A 20662-nucleotide genomic window follows, 5' to 3' on the forward strand; every position below is an offset into this window, starting at 1 on the left:
CAACAGGAACAAGGAGCAATCTTTGCATGGTGAATTTCTGTCCCTCTGAGTGTACCCTAGGTGAGAAGGGCAAATTTGGGCTGCTAGGGGAATCGATGGACAGCCTTCAGTGCAAGGGGGTTGCTGGCAGCAGTTTTGGGGCTGTGGAAGTCCATCCTTTGCTCACTTGTTGGCACAGAGCAGCTGCCTAGGTGGCCTCTGGAGCAGACACCACTGCCAGCCCCTGTGCAGGAGCAGCTTGCCCTTCTTTGGCCTTGTCTGTGCTGTTCCATCCCGAGCCATTTTAGGGCAAAAGGGGCAGATCTGGCTGTGATCTGTTCCCTGTCCTACCTGTGACGGTTCAGTTTTGGACATCAGATCTAGTCTGGCATTTTTAGCTCTGGATGCTCTTCTCAGGACAGGATTTCTAAGGGGAATGTTTTCCCACTATCTCTCAGGGAGTTCCCAGTAGGAGTATTCCAAGGATATTTTGCATTTTTGTGCTGTTTCATGTGTGGTTTGGTTGACATTCAGTCCTCAGCAGTTCCTTGAGTTTGTGGTTACAGTCTCATTTAACATCCTTTGCTATGGAAACTGGTAGTAGTGCCAGGGAATTGCTAAGCAAATACCAGTGCAGAGCTTATGAGGGTGAGGGAAGCATCAATAGACATGATGTTTATGAGGGAATGTGGAATTCTTCTCATATAAACCCAAAGGAGGAGAAAATGCAGGAAGGCAGGATGCATCTATTGCCAGAATAATGGTCTCACAAGGATCACATAGCTGTTTTAATTTCTGTAACAGGGAACATGCTGTACTCAGACAAGATTTCATTCCAATCTACTTAGGGAACTTGCTATTTAGTAACTCCATGTTCCCCTGATGGTGAGAGAGGAGCAGATTAAATCCAGTAATATATCCCACTGAAATATTAAATATACCATTGCTTTATTTTCTGAATTAAAAGGTCAAATGGAGGAAAAAATATTTGCTTAGTACTTCTAAGCTACAGTTTGTCTGACAGTTTTGCCATAGCGGGTACAACCACTTGATGCAGCAGGATGAGGGGCTGACTTGCTTTCTAGACAATCTTGTGACACTGGAAAGAAAGTCACAGACTTCCATGTCGCCAAAGGAGGAGCTGATCAACCTCCCCCAGCTTCAAGGGACTTGAGCTGCTGTGTATCAAAACTCCTGCTGGAGACGCAAACAGGAAGGAAGGAAGGAAGGAAGGAAGGAAGGAAGGAAGGAAGGAAGGAAGGAAGGAAGGAAGGAAGGAAGGAAGGAAGGAAGGAAGGAAGGAAGGAAGGAAGGAAGGAAGGAAGGAAGGAAGGAAGGAAGGAAGGAAGGAAGGAAGGAAGGAAGGAAGGAAGGAAGGAAGGAAGGAAGGAAGGAAGGAAGGAAGGAAGGAAGGAAGGAAGGAAGGAAGGAAGGAGCGAGCATGACCTCTAGCAAGAGGAAACAATGGTATGAAAGTAAAAATAGATACTGTATAGAAATAATTTCAGTCCTTGCTTTTAGCATTAAAAAGAAAAAAAAACCCTCTATGCTGTTTACATACAATCTTTGGCAGTGATTTGGAGGCCTCTGGTTAGCTCCTCATTGGTCTTCAAAAATACACTACAAATGTCTTGGCTCATCAGTAATTGTCTGTACTGATCCTGCTGTTTGGAATGTGCTCCTGGCTTTAGAGAGCTGCAGCCAAAATTGCTATGGGCAGCATCTGCTCTGTGATGCTGGGCCCTGGGTGACCTGGCTCAGAGGAACAGGACCAGCTGGAGCTTCTGGGGTGTAATCAAACCTTTTCGGTTTTCTCTTTGGTGTAGTTGGGGAATGGGGATTTTTTTACAGACATTCATTATTGATGTATCAGAAGCCCTCCTTGTGTACTGTTTTTCCTACAGATGATTAGCCAGAAGCTGCTAAGCTTACCTTTGTCAGGTTGAATATGTATGACTTGTATAGAGAAGTTCATCTACTCCAACAGCCACTGAAAAGTGATACATTTTCCTCCAAAATGCCTGCATTCCAGAAATTCAATACTTCTTATCAGCTCAGTCATCATGTGACTTGGAAACATTTGACTTTTGATCATTGAACATTTGATCTTCTGGCTTTGGATCTGAAAGCCTTGCAGTGCAAAGCCACAGTGACTGAAAGTGTGGCTTGGTTCTCTGTGTAACTTCCAGACAGGGCTGTGGTGCAGAATAGGGAGAAGGCTGCTGCTTTCTCTACCCAAAAGCAGATTTGAGTGAATTTGAGCACTTGGGATCCAAGCACAGTTGTCTCCATCAGGAGGAAAAATTGGTAGTAATAGCCTGAAAGGGTTTTGTGGCCTTGTAACAAGCCAAGAGAGTATTACATGGGCACATGGATTTCTTTTACTCAGGTAGCTGAGTAGCAGACAGATGTATCCTACTTCTCAGCTGTTTCTGATGCCTCTACACATAAATACCCCCAAACTTCTATTTGTTGTTGGAGAGGAGTTGTGGTTTGACAGGTCCTGGACCTGCCATCCCTTGATTTTGAAGGCCTGATCAAAATCAGACACAGGCAGCTCAGGCTTCTCCGATTTCAAGCTATGTTAATGCGTGCTGATATTTTTTTCCTCCATAATTGGGATTTTAAAAAGAAAAAAAAAAAAAAAGTGGTAACAGGCTGACAAACATTGGGCCTGTTCCTGTCTTGGGACCAGGGACTTGGTGACAGCTCATAGAAGACTTCAGCAAAACACAAACCTGAATTACAGAGTACTTGAGATGCCCTCCTGGGGCAAAAAGGGTGACAAACTTCTTCATTCCAAGTCAGGTGATCCCTTACTAAAACCACAGTGGTATCCATACCTAGGCACACTGATCTTTCCTTTTTTTTTTTGTATAAAGGGGTACTGAAATTCCCCAGGCTGCGGAGCCTCCCACCATGGTTAGCTATGCTTCATCCAAGTCTTTGCTGCATGAGCTTGGCCAGGTTGCACAAGAGGTGTCCATGCAGAGGCAGGGCTGTGTGGAGCCAGGGAGCTCCTTGCAAGATCTTGTAGGGCCATCCACCTGAGCTGGGAGCAATGGGAATGGCAGTGGTGACAGGAAGGAAAGTCATTTAAGTGGCCTGTGTGATGTTGGTACTGGGAGCTGAGGATGCTTGTTCAGGAGGTCACTGCAGTTTGTAGATGTCCATCAGCAAATTCAGATTTTTTTTCCTAAGGGAATCAGAGTTCTCTCTGCTCCCCCATCCCCTGCTTTTTAGAGGGAGAAGTTGAAAGTTTGAAGTCACAATTGAAAATACAAGAGGAATATCCATCAGTGTAACAGCCCTGAAATACACTGCCAGATTCTATGTATTACAGCCTGGTTTGAAAAGTGCTGAGAGGTCAAGACTTGCAGATTGCATCACCCTTGGAAAAGAGGTCTCCACCCTGAGAATCTGTTGTATTCTCAGTGTAATGTGAGCCAGTGACTGAGTCATTGCAGCTTTGATTTTTATTTTCTTTTTTTTTCTTTTAGTAACTTGGGTTTTTTAATTAGACATCTCTGTTCCCATGCCTGCCAAGGTCAAATTCTGTGATCCAGCCAGTAGATAAATAATTGGTGTGATGTAACTGCAAATAAAACAGCATTCAGTATTGAGAAATGTGAGCATCAAAAACCTCTAAGTAGGCAGTAAGCAATCTCTTAAAAATAGCTAATCTAAAAATAAAATATTAGGGAGGGAGCACTCCAGAAGAGCAGTTAAGGAGCTTACATTGGAGACTGAGAACAGCTCTGTGTCTGTGAAGTGTCTTTGCCTTTAGGCAGTAATTAAGCCTTAGGCCAGAGGCAGGGTCTCTTCTGTTTCTGCTCACTTAGGCAGTCTTAGTCTGATGCTTTCATCCAAGGAATTCAAGGCTGGCTTCAGCTGACTCAGGAACACAGTGTCTAGAATCGTGCCCCAGCAGGCCAGAGGTCTCCTGGGGTTCTCCTGCCTCAGTGCAAGCTCAAGGCTTCTGTTCTCCTTCTCCTGAGCTGCGTGAGCACTGGGAATGGAGAAGCAGTCTGAGCTGCAGCAGTGCCAGCCCTGGAAGCTGCATGGCTCTTCCTGCTCCTAAAGGATGGACTCTCCATACTTGGGGGAGGTCATGGATGAATTCAACTAGAAGGACACCTCCAAAAACAGCCTAAAGCCAGCAACAAGACTACAATCTCTTTAAACAAAAAACATTGTTGGTTTAACCTTCCAGTAGGAGTGGGGGCTTTTGGAGCTGTGAAGAGCGAAGGGGAGGCCAGAAGTTTGCTGTTCCTTCTGAGGTGCTCACATAGATTCATTGCATAACAGCATGTTCTCAGTGTTGGTGACACTGGATCAGGGCAGCTCATGTGGATACTCAAAATCCAGTTGAAGGCTGACCAGGCTGAGGGGAAGATCAGTTTGTGCATTAGAACTTCACTCTGACAAGTTTAGTTTCGCCCCCTTCTTGATCTCCTGCCTGGGGGACAATTTCCATTGTGCTTCTATTCTGCTGATAGCTCAGAAAAGGAAAGCCCAAACCCACTCTCTCACTGCTGATAGCCCCAAGCAGTAAAGAGAAACTTCTTTTTGTTCTGGTATTACTGCCAGGCCCTCCAGAGAAACCAGCAGGACTTTGTGAGCATTTCACAGCTCAGGAAAAAGCCCTGTCCTGCCCTGCCCTGCCCAGCTGTGCTCTGCTCTGCCCTGCCCAGGTGGATTCCTAGAGAATAGCTGGAAGCCAACATCTCTCTGAGCATATTCTTGCCACTTTCCATGAGCAGTGTGTCTCTGCAGAGCTACAGCTCAGCAGTGCCCCTCCCATGTAGGAGCACTGACACAAGCCTGACTTTTGGGGGGCTTTAGTCCTTTAGCTGAGACTCACAGGTGTTAGAGGTAGACAGAACTTGAACAAACCTCATAGAAAGCCAGACTTTATCCAGGAATTATAGGAAAATGTATAACTACTCAAAAAAAACCCCAAAAGCCCCAACGTACCCCACCACAATATATGGGGCAGGTAATAAGACTGTCATCTGAAATCAAGAAATGCTGAATGGCATCAGAATGGAGCCTCCCTTTTAAGTTATAAATATGCTCTCCTAGAACTGGTGGGGGAAATTAACACCAAAGCCATTGTCAAATCTACTTCCTATGAGTGGAAACTCAAAATTTTGTGCTCACAACTGCAAAAACTACTCAGAAGCTCTCTGAATCAACACTGCTGAGGGAGCAGATAATGCTGCATGAGAGCGGAGGGTGATTTCCCTGGGCACTCTACAATCTCTGCCCTTCAGTTTCACTATTCATCAGCACCCACCTGCAGAACAACAGCCCTTTAGACGACACACCTGACTCTTTACTTTGATCTGGCTTCTAGGAAAAACAGGGTCAATGTGGACGTTCTTATCTCAGGTTACTTCTGAACTCTTGGATCCAGTCTAACAGATTGTTAGGTAATGAGGTCAGAGCTCACCAGCTGGTGTGCTACTGGTAACGAAAACCTGCTACTGGACAGGGGAGACACCCTAGCAGTGTAGAAAGTCAAGGAAGAGAGCTCAGCTCCTAAACACAGGAGGTCTTCCAGTGGAGAGAAGTGCATAATTACTGCAATTGACACTTCTTGTGGTACCTCCATGCTACATCAGGAGCTGGAAGATCCAGGCAAGAAGCCAGACTGTGACAGTTCTCCTGTGCCTGCTTACTTCAAGTGAAACTGGAAGGATGTTTTGGAAATTCCCTGAAGGCTCAACAGCATGAGAACATGACATATCCCTGGTGGCTATTTATGCATGTATAGAGGGATGAAGGTCCAGCTGTAACAATTTCCATCCAGATCCCAGGAATACAAGAACTGGAAACTCAGACACATGCTCCCTGCCAGAAATAAAGGAGTCCTGCTGCTGGCTGGTGTGTACAGTGACTAAGAAGCTGAAGAGACTGTTGACCATTTGCTTCAACAGTGTGCAAGGGGATAAACAGCAGAGGATAACCCACGGGTTAAAGACTGATTCTGCTCCAAAGGGAGACTGAGACTGGTGTTTAGGAACTCCAAATGTCTCTGCTTTACATGCACTGCCGTGGGCAGCAGCAATGTCACAGCCAGGCAGAGCCATTGGGATGAACAAAACTCCCGTGCAGCAGGAATGCAAGGGTGTGGGTGTGGGGATTTAAACCGGAATGCAGTGCAAGAGAAGTCTGGCAGAAGGAAACAGGATGCTAGTGAAGGGAGACCCAAGTTGTGCTCTTAAGCATCCTGAGAGATAAGTTACAGTATGCTTCATGCCTACTCCTGAGTCACACAACGTTTCTGTTTTATTTTAGTCAATTGTGATGCAGAAGAGAGGAAACGAGGTCCCACGGAGCCCTACCTCAGCATCCACAGTGCTAAAAGCTTGTAAAGAACAAGAATAATAGTGTAAGGTCCTAAAAAGCTGTCATTCAAAGTGGGTTCAAGCAGCAGCAGATGCCAAGGAGGTAGCCCAAAACAGAGGGGAGGTATTATCACTCAGAGCACTGGAAGGCATGCTTCTGCACCCATTCTAGCAGGGGATCTCAAAGGAGAGAGGTGGGATTTGGTACAGAACTGTAAAAAAAAAAGAAATCTTGCTCCTGCTTGTACTGCAAGATCCTCAACGTTCACATTGTCAAACCTTTGCCACAGTAAACTACTTTTTGAAGAGAAAACCATTTGCTCCAGGAATCACAAAATTCTAAGACATAGTATTAATACATAAACTGGCCACCATGATTTCATGTTTAGTTTAGAAGTGACACTTTAAAAAGTCAGATACCAGAAAAAGCAGGTCATAGCCACAACAAGGGATTCATAAAAAAAAAGGAAAATAAATAGAAATCAATTTATTGGCATGTGGTACAGCAGAAAATAACATTTGGTCTTTGAAACTTCCTGTACCTCAGGGTGTTGACTGCAGCATGCAAAAGGCTTAAACCTCTTGTTACTGAAGGAGGAAACAAAAAGCATTTTTTGTCCTATGGCCAGGGAAGAGTGGGCCAAGAATGTTTTTGATTGCTTGGCTGACCCACTTTTTGTAATGCAGAAGACTGCTTGCTGCTCATAAACTTCACCTGTCTTGAAGAGAAGTTACCAGAATAGAGCTTATGAGGTTGGAGGAACTTGGGACTGTGGGTGAGAAAGACAGGTAGATTAACTTATAAATTAGAAATACAGGTAAAATAGCTTACATGTTAACCCTAGAGATAGCCAGGAACCTGAGTCAACAATCAGTTCTCTGTCATAGCTCAGTGGAAACTCTGAAAGGCATTAGCCCTGCAGTTACCACTGCTTGGAGATAGTAATGACCAGGAAGGGTATTTCAGTTTAAGTGGAACTGACCCTTCAGAGGGAGCTCTGCTGCTTTGAGTGATTGCCTTTGATGTGGCAGAACATGAAACACACAATGTCTTTTTATGTGGGCCTGAAAACTTTGGCAAATTTGGAGGGACTGTAATACTCTTCATCTGATCATCTAACACAGATGGAGAAATCAATGAGCTTTAGGGTAACCAGCCTATTTTCTTTTTCCAAGGCAAGCAAGGATATTCCCAGAAGTATGCTAACCCTGGTCTGGCCTTGGTAGGAATCAGGATGGATAATAGAGCTTTTAATGTGTTTTGCCTCTACAGCTGAGCTGCACTCTCAATGCTGTACTGTGGTGTGCACACAAAGGACACAGCTCTAAGTGAAGGAATGATGGTCATGCAGAAAGTGACTTGAGAATGCCAGGTGTCTTACATTTTATGGGATAGTGGCCTGGTGAAAAAGAGCTTTTCTTACAGCCTTCCTCTGCTTTTTTGCTGCTTGCAGTGTTGTCAGCAAGCCTCACTGGTTTGGAAGGAGTGGAGATGAGCTGCCAGTTGCTGTTTCTCATGGGTTTGAAGAGCTGTTTCTCACTGACACTGGCCTGAACACTCATTCCTGGGGTAACCGCAACAGGATTTTCCAGAGCAAAGGCCACTAAAACACTGTCTGCAGTGCTTGGGGCAAGCTACAGAATGGAAACTGGGATGGAGCCTGAAACTCCATCTGTTTTAGTAACAGTGTCCTGAGCTGAGAAGGAAAATGCCTGCAATTTATAAATTTAAATATACTGGTATTTTTTTCTTGCTTTTCGTTCTGAGAACAAAGGGCTAGTTCATGGTGAGGAGTGGACCCAAAACACTGAAGTATAGACTAGAAACTTTGGTTAAATAATTTCTGTTAATCAACAGAATAATCTTTGTAAATTCAACTGTGTAAGGATCAACCTTGTTCACGTCTCCTTAGCATCCCTTCAGCCCACTTCCTGGATTAGCTTCTATTAATTCAGCTGTTACTCTGCTTTGAGGTACTAAATTAACTTCAAGCCCTTGTGTAAGAAAGAAGGAAGTAGGCAGGATCCCCTGTGGTGTGACGGTGGGAAAGAACTGAAAAGACATGAATGTGCAAGTTCTGCTGTTTGTGAAGACAGACTCTTTTTCTTTATGTTCCGTATTAAGTATTTAAGATGGTAAGTTGGCAGGTACACATTATCTTCAATGATATGGAACTGTACAGCTTGTACCATCTGGCCTTGAGATTGTCAGCACTGAAAGATCTGATTGTGACAGAGCTGCAATAGTCAGAAAACACATTTCCTCTTCCCCAGCTGACTCTCAGTAGTCTGATCTTTGGAAAATGTCAAGTGTGGGGTTTAATTCTGAGTTTCCTGGCTCTCATGTACCTTCTATTTTAACCAGCTTCAGACATGACTGCTGGTGGAGTTTTATCATGTGCTAACAACAACATGCTGATAAAGGGGAGCGTAGTACACACTTAAGAGACTTGCCCTAAATACTACAGGCAAACTTAATCTTCTTGCTGATAATGTAGGTCATAAGGAATAAAGATTACAATGTGTAACTACGATGGTGGCGGTGCCAGCACTGCAGGAGCTCCTCATTCTGGTAAGGGAGAGGACAGAAATGAAGTTCAAAGATTTGGCTGCCCACCCGGTACGACAAATAGAAACTGGTAAGCTGTGTAGGTTTGTTAATGAGTACTACAGCTTCCTTGGCAGTTCTGTTTGCTGGAGCTCCTTGCTTTTCCAGGAGCCAGTGGTGTTCCCCACTGCCAGAGCTTTTCTAGTGGCAGAGACCTGGCATGATCCAGCGGGGTGAAATCACAGAGATGGCTGTTTTCTGGATGCTGTAATATTGCATGTGCTCCCAGAGCTACATAAAGCAGATCTGCTGATGTTTTGAATTCCTCAGCTCAGCTACAGCTCTAATCCCTGCAAGGAAATGAAGGACTGGGGTGCTGCCTTCCAGGTCACAGAATGCCCCCACACAGGGAGGGGTAGTTCTTGAGGACAGATACAACTGGCAAGAGATAGCCTAGCACTAGAGCAGGGCCCAGGGTTAGCTACAGCTCAGGGTGTAGCTAGGTTTGCATCTCTACTTGGGCAGTGACCCCAAATGCCCAGGCCTGGCTCGAGAGACACTGTAAGGGCGAGGCAAAGTCACTGCTGTGCCTGAAACACAGATCCAAAGGCTCTCCCTGTGGAGACCTTTCCCAGCTCAAGCCTGCAAGAAAAACAAAGCCCTCTTGGCAGCCACAGAACTTCAAACTGATTTCCCCTCCTTTTAGTGACTTCCTCCTAAACACATCAGTTTGCCCTCAGTAACTCTGAAGTCCAAAGGCTCTTGGAAAAAAACCCCAGCTCTTTTTCAGTCTCTGTCACAGCAGGCGTGCCAGAGAGCCCAGGCAGCTCTCCCCTGGCAGCGCTTGTTCCCGGCAGGTCGGCCGGCAGCTTTCCTCCCGCCTGCCTGCCCAGACGGTGGCAGGGCGGATCTCTGACCTCCGCCCCGGGATGTCTGGCTGTGCGCTGCGCGGTGTGCTCTGAGCTGGAGGAGTATCCAGCGCTTGTCCGCGACGCTCCCTGCAGCCCTGCTGAAGAGACTCGTGATGTCTGTGTCGGTCCCCCGTAACGTCCTTGTCACCACGACTGTTGTGGCTGTGGCAGCACACACCGATCGTGCCAGGTCCCGAAGCGATGGGATGCCCCAAACTGAGCGTGGTTTGTACCCCGCTGCCGAGCGGGGTTCGCGAAGCTTCCGCTCCGCCGCCTGCTGAAACTCTCGGTGGGAGCACACGGAGTCCTCGGTGCACATCTCCTCCATGAGCTCCGCAGGCCCTCGGAGGAAGGCTGGCAGCTTATGTTCCGCGTGGGAATTGTGCTGGTTTTTTCTCAGCCCGCGCTATGATGTCTGCACCCTGCGGCGCCGCGCTCATCGCTGCTCAGGGCCTGACCAGGCTGCGCCTCCGCAGGGCGGCGGTGCACAGCGACCGAGCGCTGAGCATCCGGTGTGCCAGGCACGGGACAACGCCACTGCCTCAGCTTGCCAAAATCCCTCCCCTCTGAATGCAGAGAGGTAAACCCGAGCTAAACGCCTTGCGAGGAAAACCCGGCTGGGAACATTTTGAAATCTACCCGCCCCCTTCCCAGCCGCAGCCCCGCGGGGGCGGGCCGGGCCTGCGCAGCCGCTCTGGGCGCCTCACGGAGATGTCGCTGCCGGCGCTGCCCGGCTTCCTTTTAGCGCTGGCCCTCCTGGGTCAGCAACGCTGAGTTCGGGGTTCTCTGGTCTCGCCTGCCCCTAGCCGTGAGGCTTCTGCCCGCTTCCCCTCGCCCTTCGGCGGCCTCGGGGCGGCAGGGCCCTCGCTGGCCCGGCAGCAGTGTGGAGGGCCTGAGGCGCGGCTGTCCGAGTGCGGCCCGGCCCGGGGCAGCCCTGCCGCGCTTTTGGCTTTCCCCGTGTTTCCACTCCCTCCTCCCCCGAGCTCTGGCTGCCCTTGGGCTGCTGCGGTGGCATTTCCCCTCAGGAGGTGTCGAGGGGGAGGCGCAGCAGCCGTGGCCGAGCCGCGGGGTGCTCGGGCTTTGGCCCACGCCATTCCAGCTCGCACCATGCCCTGTGTCACTCCTGGTGCGCTTCACTGCAAGGGGAGGGCTTTTTGAAATAACGCGTGAATATTGCCTGAAGGAAAAGGGAAAGGAACGAGGCCGGGAGGAAGAGAACCCCCTCACCTGCTGAGCAGGGCAGCTGGTAAGGCCGGTGCTTCACGTCCTGCTGTATCCATCACATTCTGCAGCAATGCTGCCAGCCGGGCAAGCCTTTGCAGGACAGGCCTTTGGGACATTCCTGGTATCTCTGCGGTGCCACCGGGTGAGGGTGGCCCAGAAAAACATCCAGTTCCTGCCTGAAGGCATGCCTGTCCTGGTTGCTCACTGAAATTAACCCAGGTAATGGCAAAGGAAACAGGATTTACGTTTTGTGACACTGTGATGGGTGGGTTTTGTGGCCCTCTTAAAACATGTTTCCTGGTTGAGGTTTGACAAAACAGGCTGTTGACTTCAAGACGCCCCTAGATAAACCTGTTGGGGAAATACCTGCTCTCCACAGGAGGCAGGGAAGGTTGCCAGCTATTCCTTGCATGTCTCCTTGATGGGTTTTGAACAAACAGCCCATCTGGCAGCTTCTAGTAAAGTAAACCTTGCCTTTATTTCTAGGATGTGCCAGCCCCTTTCCTGGAGGTCTCCACTGCTGCCGAGAGGTTCAAGGGCATAACTAGATGTACTCTTTCTGATTCCTAGAAGAAACTTTTCCTCTGAACCAGACCCAAGAAACAGTGGCATATGTGATGACTGGCTGTTGACATTGGCTAGCATATGCAATTTGAAAGGTCACCCTGTCCATCTGCCAGATCAGCTGGCCCAAAGCATCTGACTGACCTGTTTGTTTCATTCCAGCAGTCTGGGGCTGACAGACCATGAAGGAAGAATAAGGGAATCCTGAAGCAGCAACAGACTGTTTGCTCCTGGACTTTGTCCAGAGGGACTGTTTGCACATCAGTGCTCTCTCTTACCAGGTATGGCACAGAGGAAATAGTGAATCTCCTTCATATGTCTGAAGGCCCAGGGCTGAGCCTTTTTTTCACAAACACCATGAGTTGTGGTCTCACCACTACAGCTTTGGGGGTAGGACTGCTGTGTACCTGCCTTAGAAGGACTAGAGGGAGCTAATCTAGAGGAAAATAATAGTGCTTTTTTTCTTCCTATCTATCTTTTTCTAAGCCTGATCAAAGCATGGTTGCACATGTTGTTAGTCCTGTTGTGGCAAGATGGGAAGGGGAGCAGCACAGGCAGCTGGCAGAGACATGCAGGGCTGCTGCAGCTGTCATCAGTGACAGCTTTAAGCTACTGTGGCATCACACCAGCAGCTTCTATTGCTGTAATTTGCCATTTGCCCTTGAAGGGATAGAATTCATTGGGCTTGTGGTGTGTGTTTTTGGGGTTCTTCCAGACCAGTGAAGGGTATAATAGTTTAGTCCTTTAAAATACCATTCTACTTTAAAGTAGCACACATCATAAACACAATATTTGAGGAAAGTTTTTCCTTCTCTGTGTTCCATATGCACAGATCATTTATATTTTGGTGCATGAAGAGCAGTAGAGGAGAAGTTTCCTTCTGTTGGGGGAAGTTGTATACTTTGTTTTGTTTTTAACCTTCCACTGCCTTTTTCCTGGAGTCTTTCTGTGAGTGCACAGACCTTTTCCCTCCAAGGCAAGGCAGCTGCTCTTCTCTGGTATCACAGCCATCATCTCCCCTCTCTTCATTAGTGAGTTGGCCAGCATTTTGCAAAGATCGGAGGTGTATCTTGGATAAAAGTTTACTCAGCACAGAAGCACCTAAGGAATTCTGTTATTTTTTTAAAAATCTGCCTGGAGGTATTTATATTTCAGTACTAATGCATTCTGGGGATTACCTTGCCCGCTGTGGCTGTCACATTCCTTACTGATAATACCCCCCAAAACGAGAGTTTGTTGTCTTAATTTTATAGAAAAGAAGGTAAATGTAAGCCTGCAGGGCCACAGGCCATTGCCTGACCACCAGATCTGGATCCTCTGTCTTGTCACTCTTACCCCACCAAGTTTTTCTCACTTCACTGCTCCTCTGCCCCAGGCACTCATGTGACTGGAACATTTTAGATCCATCCCCTCCAAAGGAGTTGCCTATTCACTGTAACCCTTGGTGTGGAGCTGGGTGGCACCAGCCCTGTCTTGCTGTGTGTTCTTTCCCTCTGTGGTGGTGGACTGGTTGAGGAAGCTTGATAAAAAGGTGTTGGGATGAGGGGATGCTTCAACCAAAGCTTTCCAAAGTGCTGAGCATTGATTATATAACACAGCTGCCCTGGTGTCTTTGCCAGGAAGTTTTTGCCATCCCAGTGAGACTGAGGCTGCCAAGTTGTAAGATGCTTTTTCTTTCTGCTACTGAACAAAAGCCAGGAGGGATTGGTTTAACCTGAGTCTTGTAGCAGCATCAGTGGAAAGGGACCCTGTAGAACGTGTTTCCTTTTAAATGGCACACAGGACACCCTGAGGGGAATATGCTCCATGGCTTCCTAGTTTTGGGGCCTGAGGCTGTACTTCTGGGAAGCCTCTAGGAAAGCCAGATTTATTGTGGTCTCCTAGTTATCCCACTTAAGGCTGAGGGCTGTTATCTATGGGGCTTGCTGTTCTTTCTTTACATCTTTAAATTTGTTTTTATTTTCCTAATTGATGTATGATTATACTAGAGCAGCTCCTGTCATCTCATAAAGCAGTACAAAAATGCCAAATTATTTATGCTGACTTCTGCTTAGATTTTCATGCTCTAAAAACCCAGCTGAGTCTCATTTCTGTCTGCAGTGGGAGCATGGAAGAAAAGGAGACGTCACCAAGTCACACCTCAGAGAGCAGCATGTTGGACCTCCCCTCTGTTTGTGACCTAGCAGAGCACTTTCTGCCTCCACACAGCTCTGAGAACAGCCAGGAGCTTTATCCTTCTGGGGATGTTTTTCCCTCTCCACCCACAGGTAACAGCTTCTGCTTCTCCACATGCTCTTTCTTTAGCCAGTGCTTCATCTGTGTAGGCAGTGTGTTGCTTGACTGAGTCACTGCAGTCTGATACTGGTGCACCTGCCTGTCATAAACCACAATTTTAGCAGAGCTGCAGTCTGCTCCAGCTGGACACATACAGTGGGAACTGTGGGTTGATGGGACACAGGAGGGGAGCTCAGAGGATGCTGTCAGCTGCTAATGTGCTGCAATACTCGTCATGTTTTATGTGTTCTCAGAAGGACATCTAATATGTCCTTCAGACATCAGGAGTAAACACTGTCACAAATTACCACAGTCAGTAGGAAGAGTTTTTAAACTTTTTCCTGTGTTTTTCATGTGCTCAGGATGTGGTCTCATTACCCCACTACTTTAATAACAATAATAGTGATAACTGAGTCTTTGCTTGTGCTAATGACTATAGTGTGGTGAGGACTGCCTCAGTTCAACCCCTCACTTGAAAACTTGAAACAGGACTGGCTTCTGCAGAAGGAGCATTTTAAGTCAGCCACTACTCCAGATTCTTAGAAGTAATGGTATAAATTGTTTATCTGAGAGGATAAGGGACAGATGGCAAGAAATGTGAGATAAAAATGTGCTGGCCCAGTGGTACTTCTTGCCATATATTCATGCTGGCTGGAATGAAGGTTCTAGTGATTATGTTTAATACTGGGGGGAAAATAAGTTCTGGTCAACAAATGATGTGTGGAGAGGATTTGTCAAGACACCTGAGTGGGTAAAATGTCACTGACAACATTTCTTGTTGCTTTAGAATCTTAAATAGTGCAAAAGTAGGATTTGGCTCCTCTTCTTACTCTAAGGTGGTTTTCTGTGGCCTGCTTCCAAGAAATTAGCTTGAAATTCAACAGGTGAGTTTCCTGCAGTGGGAATGGCACATGTGCTAGACAGGTGAGCAATGGGATCTACCAGCTGACCTCTCTCAGCTGATGCTGACTGGTTGCCTGTGCAGTTGCCTTCAGCTCTAGGTGTGAGACATCCAGAACTGTAATGAAATCTGCCAACAGTAGAGACCAAGCCTTGCTTTGGTTTTTCACACAGACCAGGAAGTCACATGTCTTATCTTAATAATGATGAGAATCTTCTGCTGTTAACCTCTGCTTTAAACCACAACACATATCACATTCCGTGATTCTTGTTGCACTGGAGCAATAAAATGACTGGTTTGAGGTTTTGCTTTGTTTTTGTGTCTAAGAGTAGTGACCAGCACTGCAAGGAATGTCCTGAGCTAGCCTTTTCCACTGTCATGGGAGAAGAGCATGGAGAAGCTGCTCTGATAGTGAGACAGCCTGGAAGGCATTTGTCTACTCAGGTTTCACAAGCCCTATGTGGAAGGTATGAAGCAATCCTGGGAGCTGTGAGGCAGTTCCTGGGATGTGTTGCTCAAACAGCATTTAGTGTGGCTCAGGGCAGCTGGCCCTGATTGATGTGTTGAATGGGACACATGGAATAACTGCATGACCACTTGGCAGCCCCAGGAATGTCTGAGGCTTGGTGGGAGCAGCACATGCGGAAATGACAGTGCTGGGGAAGTGTTTGTGGGGCCTCTGTGGAGCCGACAGCTGAAGCTCACCACCAGGGTATGCTGAGAGACCACAGCCTGCCTCCTGGCTGTCCCCAACACCCCCTGTGCCAGTGTGGATTCCAGGTGTGCTGAGGAGGGCAGATGAGGCCCATGAACCCTCCCCTTCATTGCTTGTTGTAGAGACTGCTCACAACTGAAACCCGTTAGCAATAACTGTGGGATGCTCCCTGTGCTCCTGGAGTGAAATCATCCAAGTGTCACAGGATAACCAGTTCATGCTCTGAACACCTTGGTTCTTTTCTCCTCACAAAGCATCAAACCAATATACATATCCACTTAAACTCTCTCTGTTGGTGCAACTTCAGCATTCCAGCCCATTGAGTTTGGTCACTGCGGCAGAAGAGACGGGAAGTTGGTTTTAGAAACAGTCTGTCCATGTCAGATATTCTTGGAAAAGCAAGTTCTGCCAAATGTATCCTGGGAAAGGAAGCTCCTTGGTTTGTTTGTTTTGTCATGAGGCATTGAGAGCTGCTGCTGTGGCACCGTGTAAGTGAGAAGAGTGGGAGTGGCTGTGGGTTTCATTCCCACAGTATGACCGACAGACTGGGACTTGGGCAGGATGGATGAGGATCTTCCCTAGTGATTCAAAAGCATTTCCAAAAAGCCCATAGGTCTCTGGGAATATGCTAGCTTCCTTAGGAATGAAACAGACTGACAGGACAGGCTGTGTTTTCTGCTATCTGCCACATGAACTGGACTGAGACTGACTGAAGTACCACACCATCCATGCCTCTGAAGGTGGAAATGGTCATGGGGAATTCCCCAACTGCCTGAGGCATCAGGAACAGGTTTTATTAGTCTAGAGAGGCTCCATCCCTTCTAATAGCAGAAGATAGGTACTCATTAGCCATGAATACGGGGCCTTCTGAAAGCAGGCATCCCCAGGCAAGAAAACAGTAGTCCTGTAGGAAGATTACTAAGTCTCTTAAATGGTTTATAAATTAGTGGCTTTATGATTGGTGTGGAAGTGAAGGTTCTGCTCTTGCAATAGGCATTCATACCTTTAGCTTATTGTCATAGTGAGTTCAAGTGTCTAAGTGGTAATAGAAAATTAAATGGGATCAGTAAACACTTCAGTATTCTTCATCTTTTTTAATCCCATACTGGAAGATAGTTTTTAAAAATGTAATTATCATTTTTTTAATCTGCATCACTCAGTTGCTCAATATACCAGGAAGACCTTACCACTTCCTCTGGATTAAGAAAAGTTGCCAGCAAAAGTTCTTACTTGGCAGGCAGCGCTCAAGTGTGTGTGTGGGAAAGCCTTAAATCAGGGCACTGAACCAGAGAGCACCAGGGACAGTGAAAAATACTCTTTACATGGAAAAATTGCAACCTAAGGAAGTGTTAGAGAATAATCAACAGGTATGCTCTACAAATTGGTAGAGCAGAGAGTTCTAGGCTATGCTCTACCAATGTGCCCATGCTCTGTAGTCAGGCAGAACTGGGTTTGCCAGTGCAGCCCTGGAGAAATTCTCCTAAATTTGGAAGCAGCAGTTGAGAGTTCAGCTGTGGAGTCATGCCTGGGACACTGCCTGTCTGAAGCATGGGCAAAGCTCAGTCCCATCTCCTTTCATGGCCCTTCCTAGGGCTTGCCATCTTGGGCAGATGGGCCTCCCTGTTTGTCCTGTAGCCTCTGCCTTTGTTGCTTTTCCTCTGTGATGAAAAGCTGTGTTCTAAAATGGATGGGTGGACAGGATCACCCAGTGGAAGAAAATGGTGTGTCACAGGAACAGAGAAGATAAAAGAAGGATGACAGAGTTTCCTGTAGGCTTGAAGAGACCTGCAAATATCTAAAAGCTGACTGGTTTTATTTTAAAAAAAGCAAAGTTAATTAAAGAGGTGTTCAACCTTTAGTTGAACACTAAAGTGCTACTTTTGTTCCTGCAGTTTGTTTCAAGTTTGAGCCCAGGCTTACCTTTAGTTATTTTCCATGGGCTTCCCTGACCTCTGTAGTGCAAGGAAAGTCCCAGGCTGCTCCTGGCTGTGCTTATTATTCCTGGTTGATCCTTAGTGTTGGTACACAGTGGGAAGTCAGCTCAGGGAACTGGCCCAGCTTTCTGGGCAGCCATGTGAATATTTGTGTGGATGAAGTGGGGACAGCTCCTCTTCCTGGCAGCAGCACAGGTACAGCCAAGATCCAGTGCTCAGCAACGTGTCCTGGCATTCACAGGGGGTACAGCCTTTCCAGGATGGTGGTTTCTGAAAAATGTGGTGTTGGGCGATGAATCTCTTCTCCTTTGTGGGTAGCCAGGCTGTAGGTTCTCTCTGATCAGTTGTGGGGTGTTGTAGGCTTTCTTCAAAAGCAGTCCATTTGGAGCAGGTAATGAGAGCTTGGGGGAAATGGGACAGAACATTTCACTGGTGACTTTATGGCTTCAGGCACATCAGTGAGCCTGGGCCACGGCACTGCTGCTGAACTTGCCACTCAGATCAAGGGGACAGCTGGTCACAAGGTTACCCCAGTTTCAAAGGCGTGGGTTTTGGACTGTTGCAGTTGCTTTCTGGGTTTCAGGCAACCAAGCAACTATGTTAAAACAAAGCAGGGATTTTCAACCAGTTAACACAGCTGTCAGTTTTACAGGCAATTGGGATTCCTCTGGGGAAAAAAATGCTACCTGTGAATTTACATGCCCAGTTTTGCGGTGAGTTGCTGTGTCTTTTATTAGCAACTGAGGAGTGGTGCTGATGTTGGTGTGTGTGTTCTGACTTGTCCTTAAATGCTCTCTACCTTAAATACTCTCTGGCCCATCAGGTGTTACTTAATCTGTTTTGCAGAAGTGGGTTTGTGTTTACTGAAGAAGTCTAGCATGGCTTCTGCTTTTCCTGCCAGGGAGTTGTTCACAGGTATTGATGTAGAGGCTGAAAATGAAAGGAGGTGTTTGGTCACATCAGCAGCAACCTTTTAGGGCTGGCTCTTGGTGGGTGCTGGGAGGTTCAGTTCAGCCCAGAACTCAGTGCTCATTGCTTGGTGTAGAAATTACAGCTTGGCTGTCTGAGCTGCCACTGCTGCCAAAAGTTGCCAAATTTCCAAATGAATTTTTTGTTTGGCTAAAGACTTTTATATATAGTCTCTTCAAGAGGTCTGTGTAACTTCATAAATCCAAAAGGTGTGTGATGTTTTAAATAATTTTCAGACTGAGCCAAAGCTGAGCTAGAAAGGGCTCATAAGTGAACTTCAGGTCAGATACAGAAACTTCTGATAGTCTCCTTTGCCTAAAAAATATTGATCACACTGCGAATATTTTAGTTTTTGGTTTGCTTAGAAGGTGAAGGGAGGGGTGCTGTTCACAGGTGCTTTGTTATGGGAAGAGTTTTCTTTGACTGCAGAAGTTAACATGCAAACCCACTTCAGTTTGAGCTGTGGTCCCAAACAACAGAGCTAATTATTATTAGCGTAGAACAACAGAATTTATTTTTTTTAAACCAGTGTGTTGAAATTGGTTAATCACAGTGCTTGCCTTGGCCGTGGTGAAGAACATAGTCCCTGTTTTGGGGAACTCGTGGATTTTGCCTGTTTTGGTTTGTTTCCTGCTGCCCTCTAGTGCTCAATGTTACCCATTTCTGATTTCACCAGCCTGGCAGGCTTAAAACTTTAGAGGGTTTTTTAAGTGATGGTTTTTAATCAAGTGCACTCTCAAATATGACCAAAATGCTAGATTTTTCTTAGACTCGAGTCTTATAAAGAGGAAAAAGAAAGGCAAAATGTTTCAATGCTGTTAATTTTGTATAGATGGTGTGGGGCAGAGGACTTAAAGTCGTGCAGCTCCACTGAAGTTATGGGCAGGCTCTTCAGTGGGTGACTCCATGGCTCTGGTGAGTTTGGCATCATGAACCAAGCTCAGTTGTGTTGAGTACTGGATGAAAAGGCAAGGTGGAATTTATGCCAGCTGACATAAAAGTACTACAGGGAAACTGCACAACACACAAAAGAAAGCACTGGGAACCACTGGGTCACTGTAGGTCTTAGATCTTGTGAAAATTAATTTGTCAGGGATGTGTTACATAAAGCATCCAGCCAAAAGTAAATCCTAGAGCAGAAAAAGGCAATGTTTTATTCTTCACAGTCTGAGGAAGAAAACTGGTCCTTTTTGAGGAGAATTAGAGCACTATGCATACATCAGAGAAAAAACTGAGACATGTGCCTTGCCTTTTAGAATTTAATGCTTCAGAGTATCTCTGTGTTCTATGAAAGTGAGCAGTTTTTATTAGACCATTAATAATTAGAAATCAACTACAGAGAAAATGCTTCGGTAACAGAGACAGGGAGTTGTACTACTGCACTGAAGTTGTCTGAATTCTGTGTTTCTCTGCATGAAGGGGAGCTTGGGAGTTTGTCTCTTGGGAAGGAGAATTTGTTTTGCTTCTTATTACCCTGCTCTGAGTTTGATTGGTAATAATTAATCTAATTTCCCCAAGCTGAATCTACCACGATGGTATTCAGTGAGTGATCTCTCCCTGTCCTTATTTCAACTCATGAACCTTTTGCTGTATTTCTTCATCCCTGTCCACTTGTGGAGGGGAGTGTGGCTTTGGGGGCATCCAGCTAGGGTCACGCCACCACACCATCAGTGACAGACAGTGGGACCTGGCAGGTGTGTAGAGCTCTGTCTGCCCTCTGGTGGGACTGGGAGCTTTTAATATCACCTTGTTCTGCCAGGGTGTCAGAGTCCCAGTGGGGTATTTCTTCCTTACCTTTGTCTAAATTGTCATTCCAGCCCAGACTTTTAGTTCTCTGATCACGGCTATCAATGTTTGTCCTTTGCTGTGACCTAATCTAATTCAGACTGCAGTAATGTCATTGTGGTAATTGTTCCTAAGGTAGCTGTGAGGCAGCTTTGTACATGTTTGTGCAAATGTTGTTTTATCTTAGCAGGCCAGTGCTGTTTTATCTTACCTGTGAGCATTAATCATTTAAATGAAAAGGAATTAAATCCTGTAAATAAATGTCAAGAATTTGTTCAATGGGCAAGAATGGACAAAAGTTTGTTAAATTCTTTATTAATCATTTTTCATCCTCTGAAGTGCAGATGTGGAGTCCTTTGAGATGGAAAATTATAATTGGGAACAGAAGCTGTTTAAATAAGGGTTTTACAGGGGAATAATAAACAAATTCACCCATCATTTGCAACCACTACAATGCCATTAAATATTATGGGAACAATGAACAATTTCCAAGATAGTAAAAGAA

General features: G+C 46.3%; 1 protein-coding gene across 3 annotated transcripts in view; it reads left to right on the forward strand.

Annotated features, from left to right (window-relative positions):
* Window positions 1-10480: 10480 nt before the first annotated feature.
* SHLD1 (shieldin complex subunit 1) overlaps window positions 10481-20662 on the forward strand; it is a 36376-nt gene continuing 26194 nt past the window's right edge. Inside the window, exons 1-3 of one of the 3 annotated variants that reach the window (XM_030946115.1) lie at window positions 10481-11234; window positions 11742-11860; window positions 13680-13846. In XM_030946115.1, coding sequence (XP_030801975.1) covers window positions 13687-13846 — 160 coding nt within the window. In that variant the 5' untranslated portion in view covers window positions 10481-11234; window positions 11742-11860; window positions 13680-13686. The remainder of the gene's footprint in view (window positions 11235-11741; window positions 11861-13679; window positions 13847-20662) is intronic. The other 2 variants (XM_030946116.1, XM_030946117.1) reach the window with 2 other exon arrangements.

Source organism: Camarhynchus parvulus, chromosome 3, assembly GCF_901933205.1.
Source record: "Camarhynchus parvulus chromosome 3, STF_HiC, whole genome shotgun sequence".
Lineage (NCBI taxonomy): Eukaryota > Metazoa > Chordata > Aves > Passeriformes > Thraupidae > Camarhynchus > Camarhynchus parvulus.